Below are 6,224 nucleotides of genomic sequence, written 5' to 3' on the forward strand. Positions count from 1 at the left end.
TTAACTTAGCATGTTTCTTAAATATCTGCAAACATATTATGGTATTTTTATGCTTTAGTAGTCAAAAACTTACATACAGCACCTTTAATAATACCAGATTTCTCTATAGCCATGAGAAGTCAGTTATCACAGGTTACTTTAATTTTGAAGAAAAAAGGAAATCATGAATGCAGAGGTTAGTACATTTTATTACAATAGGGCTGATTAAATGAGCCTTTTGCAGAAGTTTTCACGGTTGCATGGCTGTTAAATAGTCATACCTCATTGAACAGCTAAGAAGCTATTGAACAAATATTTAGTATAATACAATGACATACACATGTAAGAGTGGAAAATTCACCTTAAAAATGAGTAGCAAACAATCACAAAAAGGGTTTTCTGTATTGCAGCATTTAACTGCACTCGAGAATCCTGGAACCTTGTGTTGCTGATGATTCTGCTGATTCTTATCAATAGGAAATAAACACTTAAGACACCAGATCAAAAGAAAAAAAGTCAATAATAAAAATATGAAAAGTTAGTAGTTCCCTTATTAGGCATTTCTGTGGAGGCCTTCTTTTGTAATACCCTAAATGATAGAATAATACTGTGCAGAGCTCTATGAAGAGTACATGAAGTGCTACATTTATAACACAAAACATCACAGTAAATCTCATTTTGGGCTCATTAAACAGGACAGAGTACAGAAGCTAGATTATGACTTTTCAGTGTACTAGACTTAAGCTAAATTTGAGCATAACAAGAGGAATGTATTGAGGCTTACAACTTCATGAAGCACAAATCAAACCTATAGGATGAAAACAGCGGCGTACACAAAAAGATTGTTTCTAGCATTTCAAAACTATTGGTCACTATTATATAATGGAAATGTACGCAGTATTGGAAAGAGAAATAAAAAAATATTTTGTAATCTATACACATTTAAGTAGTTGGACTGCCTTTTACAAGCTCAATTCTCATTTTTGATTTCAAGAAGCGATGATTTCCATTTTTTGGCAAAAATCACTTGCCACATTGATCCCTTCGAGACTTATAAAACATTATTTTGATGTAACAAGGTTCATTAGAGGTGTTGAAGGAACAAAGCGTCTTGCATCTAGTTACTCTCCTCTTTGGCTTGTGCTGATGCAGTTTCAGAGTTTGATCCCTCAAATCTCTGGGCAGCAATGCTGGCCTGTTGGGACATACTCCTCCTCACAATATCTCCTTTCCTCCAGAGTGTGATCTCCTGTTGAGAATGAACAGCAGTGTATTTTACTCAGACTTCAAGATGGAGGGAAGTAATATGTTACATTATACGTGGAATACCGGACCTGTTGTTTGAAGTATCGTCGCTCTTCTTCATCTATAAGGACTAGGTTCAGGTAGTAACGCACAGAGAACTTCTTGTTGATGTCCCTCATGGTGGGCGTCAACTCGTATCCAGCGAGAAACAAGCGAATGGGGATCGACTCGCCTGAAAAGAATACGGGAGCAAAACTATAACATTAGTGTATATGAAAATAATGCATTTCAGAAAATGTTTAAAAGCCACAAAAGATAAATATGTTCAGTGGAGACTAATGTAATATCATAATATAATGCAGATGAAAGGTTTAGCTTTACCTTTCACCGGGGCCCCATCCATGATCTCATATTTGGCAATGGTGTCATTTTCATGGTACACACTGGGTCCAGTTCCAGTCGTTTCCCGTTTTATTATATCAATTTCCATGTGTTTAATCTTTATCCTCACAAGAAGGAAGTATATCTTTCCTACGATAACATCCCTCAGATGGTATCTAAACAGGACACAAGAAATTATATTATGTATAAAAAATATCCCATTTTAGGACTATTTTTGCATTGTGACATTTAACAAAATATATATAATTATATATTTTGTTTGCAATTTTATTAAGCACATTTTACGTGCATGTATTTATATATCTATCTATATACACATACACACATCTCTGTACAAAATAATAAGCAAGTAATTATTTTACCAAGTAATTATAAAAATATAACATAGTGCTGTCAAACGATTAATCGCGATTAATCGTATCCAAAATAAAAGTTTTTGTTTACATAATATATGTGTGTATTGTGTATATTTATTATGTATATATAAAGACACACACATACAGCATACATTGTGAAAATATTTACATGTATTTACATGTATATATTTATATTCATATAAATTATATCATATATAAATATATTTAATATATAAACGTAACATATTTTTATTAAATATATACATGCATGTGTGTGTATTTATATATACATAATAAATATACACAGTACACACACATATATTATGTAAATAAAAACCTTTATTTTGGATGCGATTAATCGCATACAAAATAAAAGTTTAATAAAATAATACACTTTTTAAAAAAAGATTTTAAATAAAAATTACGATCGTAAAATGTGATTACTTTCATGGCTCATTATAAAATATAATAAATAATTATGAAAAACTATGTATACTAGGGGTGGAACGGTTCGCGGAAAAAATCGAAACGTACAGTTCTCCACACACGGTTCGGCACGCGCTAGGACCGCGGTTCAACTTAAATCTGACAACGCATCTGTAATATGGTTTGCTATAAATAACACGTAAAACAAACAGGGTTCGGCTAATATATGTTTCTGTTGATGAATGCGCATTCTGGCTTCCCAATACATTACAACAACAGCGATGAAAAAAAAAACGTGGACAAACCATTCCCTCTTGTTAAATGCGAATGCCGTATGCTGGAATATGAGCATTTATTCCGTCATCACCCGGGTGCTGATGGCACGCGCGCACAGGTGAGACCTGAACAGCACACGTTTATATCTGTGTTTAAACTAAACTCTTTAAGCTTTGCCAGTTTAAACATTTAAGAGTCAGAGGATGCGAGCTCATGCGCGCAGTGAGAATATTTGTGCGTGCGCTCATCCGAAGCGTGCAAATATTAAGCTTTCTCTGAATGGACAAATTCACACAAAAATTGTGTCAAAATGCCCGTCTTGGTAAGTATCCTATAGCAGACATAGCCGGCTGAATGTACTGTATCAGTGCACTGGATCAGTGCATTCTCTTAAAGTGACAGCACTTTCTTAATATTAATCAAACAGCAACAACAAAGAAATCACTCACTGCTCTTGATTGAATAGCTTTTGTAACTTTAATAAAGATTAATCTTTAATTTATACAGTCAAATATGCAATACTGTTTTACATTTCATTACTTTATCAATTTCTGTACCTGAAAACTAACGTTAGACCTACCTAGAAAAAAATGAAAATCACTGTTTATTTTATTTGTATCTTTACTCTATTGTATTTATTTGTGATGTTGCTTGTAGTTAGATAGATTATTCTTATTTTCTTTATTTTTATTTGACAGTATAGTTTTTGCCTAAACATAGCACATACCGAACCAAAGAGTAAGAGAACCGTGAGTAAGTTGAACCGTTCCACCCCTAATGTATACAGTATAATATACTTTTATTTTTTACGTTAATTGTGTCAAACATTTTGGTGAATCTCACTTTTTTAACTCATATTTATGTATCAGCATGCACACTCACTTGGATTTGTTGTATTCAAACTCAATATGGAGACAATCTTCAATTCCAACTTCCATCTTGATGGAGGAGTTGAGCTCCGGATATGAGCACAGCGTCTGCACTACAATATCCATCTCTTTACTGATATCATTCAGCCTTCTACTGATTGTCGCTCGCAGAAAGTATCTAAACAGATCAGAATGGAGAAATTAAGTACTTCCCAACAGGACATTTCACACACTATACATACATGATCCATACTGACTTAATGCTGCCATATTCTTGTGTATGACAGTATATCCCATAATGTTCTGTGTTTACTGTCTGAGACTAAACCCATGACCACAGCAGTTCTAAATGTTTTTTTAGATTTACCTTAGTTTGACATTCTGGCCAGTGTAGGATTCATAGGGCTTTTCCACATGGGTGAACTCAAAGTCAAAGGTCTGGGACTGTGAAAGCTCCCCAGGTCGAGCAAGATCCTTCACTAACGACACAAACTCATGGTGGTTCCCTCTGTCATAGTAAAGATCTGTGAACCACAAGACATGTTTTTATACATAAACACCGTTTCTAAACGCCCAATCCCAGACGGATAAACTCACCAATCTGTCCGACGAACTCGATTTTGATGCCATAGTGCTCCAGCCTCTTTCCAGGAGTCTTGAGAGTCACGTTAACTTTCCCACTTACGGTTTCGCCGTCGTAGAAAAGGAAATATTTGTCCTTTTTCCCATCCTCAGTTTTGTGCTCAGCTTTCTTCCTGGTTTCCCCGTCATTCAACACGATGTCGATCTCAGCGGTCTGTCCGAAGCCGAAGAAGCTCATGTCTGATGGAGGTGTGTCAGTGTCACTGCTGTTCGAGCATAGATCACCTGATTGACAGCTGCTGCTGCTGCGGTCAGCTAAACGTTACAGGTGGCCGTGCGATTCTCTGGCGCTCTGGTACCTTTTACCAAGTGGCCTTCAAAAACAAGCGCATACGCTATTTGATTGTTTAATATCTGCGATTAAATGGAAATATCAATATACTACGTCTTATTTCTGTCTGATTTAATTAAAGTAGCTCAATTTACAGCAGGACAGCAGTCAGGAAGGATATTTGCCCAAAATAACTCCCGCACTTCCTGGATCTTCCTGCAGGTGTACTTTCAAAATAAAAGTCTCAGTTTATTTAATAATAAAAGTCTTTTCTATTGCAGTTCTGAGATTGGGAAACAATAACGATGTGCTTATTTAATAGAAGTATTTCTTTATTATTAAATGACAATGATCAAAGAAAACCAATTACATGACCACATTAATTGTTTACATACATGGTCACTTCCTTTGACTGTACCTGAGAATATTATAATCTAAGCATTATATAATGGATTAATTATTGATAGTACAATAGTGTAGTGGCATTAAGAATCGAACATCTTGGTGGTAATGCTATTCAGATGGCATTTCATCTCTAATAATGTGTTTTGATTTCACATCACACAAACCACACATTACAGATAATACAAAAATAACGGGACAACAGTTTAACATGTGACAGTTTTTCTTATAATAACATACACTGCAAAAAAAATCTTAATCAATATTTTTAATCTTAATCAAAATTCTTTAGCTTGTTTTACAGTAAAACAGGCTAAACAGGTACGTGTAAGACTTCAATTGTTTATTTTTCTTTCACTATTATGCAAAGAAATATTTTACGCATAAACTTCACTAAATTTAAACAATAACACAATTTTTGTCAAGAAAAAAATACAAATATTGATTAAGAAAATTATTATTATTATTATTATTTTGCAGTGTAACATTAAATATTAAGGATATACACTCAATATTTAACCATAGCTGGAATGTCAGGTATTTCATTTGTATAGTATTTCTTATAGTATAAAGTCAAATACAGAATTGTTTGGAAAAATTGTGGCTGAGCTTCCCCAGCATTATTGAAAATAAAAGTTCCAGAAGGAGGTTTTCGTCGTGATGCCATTGAGAAACTATTTTGGGTTCCCCAAAGAACCTTTCAGTAATCATTTCTCAAAATAACTATTTTCTTCTCACTGTAAAAAAAAAAAGAAAAATCTAAAGATGCCAATAAAGAACCTTTATCCTTTATTTTTAAGAGTGTGAGTTCATTATTGACTGCTTAACTACACTTATTAGATTCTGTCTGCCCATTGCCTGGCACTCAATAGTATGAAAAGGTAAAAACTGTATAACACTGAGCCTTAAATAAAAAGGTACAATAAAATGTTTTGCCAACAAACACTTTGAATAATTTGATTAGAGATACAGGTGCATCTCAATAAATTAGAATGTCGTGGAAAAGTTAATTTATTTCAGTAATTCAACTCAAATTGTGAAACTCGTGTATTAAATAAATTCAATGCACACAGACTGAAGTAGTTTAAGTCTTTGGTTCTTTTAATTGTGATGATTTTGGCTCACATTTAACAAAAACCCACCAATTCACTATCTCAACAAATTAGAATATGGTGACATGCCAATCAGCTAATCAACTCAAAACACCTGCAAAGGTTTCCTGAGCCTTCAAAATGGTCTCTCAGTTTGGTTCACTAGGCTACACAATCATGGGGAAGACTGCTGATCTGACAGTTGTCCAGAAGACAATCATTGACACCCTTCACAAGGAGGGTAAGCCACAAACATTCATTGCCA

At 34.1% G+C, this 6,224-nt stretch overlaps 2 protein-coding genes across 2 annotated transcripts in view; both read right to left on the reverse strand.

Annotated features, from left to right (window-relative positions):
• The window catches only part of LOC107699899 (junctional adhesion molecule C-like), a 24,959-nt gene that overhangs the window by 10,157 nt on the left and 8,578 nt on the right, over window positions 1–6,224 (reverse strand). The window lies entirely within an intron of this gene.
• Window positions 135–4,687, reverse strand: vps26b (VPS26, retromer complex component B). Its single transcript, XM_016501337.1, has 6 exons — window positions 4,151–4,687; window positions 3,921–4,077; window positions 3,567–3,731; window positions 1,606–1,781; window positions 1,314–1,456; window positions 135–1,228 (listed from the first exon to the last, which is right to left on the reverse strand). The coding sequence occupies exons 1-6, from the start codon at window positions 4,371–4,373 to the stop codon at window positions 1,097–1,099; spliced, it is 996 nt and encodes a 331-aa protein (XP_016356823.1). The 5' UTR covers window positions 4,374–4,687; the 3' UTR covers window positions 135–1,096.

This window comes from Sinocyclocheilus anshuiensis, unplaced genomic scaffold (assembly GCF_001515605.1).
Source record: "Sinocyclocheilus anshuiensis isolate Anshui unplaced genomic scaffold, SAMN03320099.WGS_v1.1 scaffold891, whole genome shotgun sequence".
Lineage (NCBI taxonomy): Eukaryota > Metazoa > Chordata > Actinopteri > Cypriniformes > Cyprinidae > Sinocyclocheilus > Sinocyclocheilus anshuiensis.

What these genes read in the sequence shown, in the direction of transcription:
- vps26b (XM_016501337.1), bottom strand. Translation starts at nt 4,373, where the DNA reads ATGAGCTTCTTCGGCTTCGGACAGACCGCTGAGATCGACATCGTGTTG. An exon ending in CGAGTTCGTCGGACAGATTG is followed by an intron (nt 4,078 to 4,150) that starts GTGAGTTTATCC and finishes TGTGGTTCACAG; the next exon opens with ATCTTTACTATGACAGAGGG. An exon ending in GGCCAGAATGTCAAACTAAG is followed by an intron (nt 3,732 to 3,920) that starts GTAAATCTAAAA and finishes TGATCTGTTTAG; the next exon opens with ATACTTTCTGCGAGCGACAA.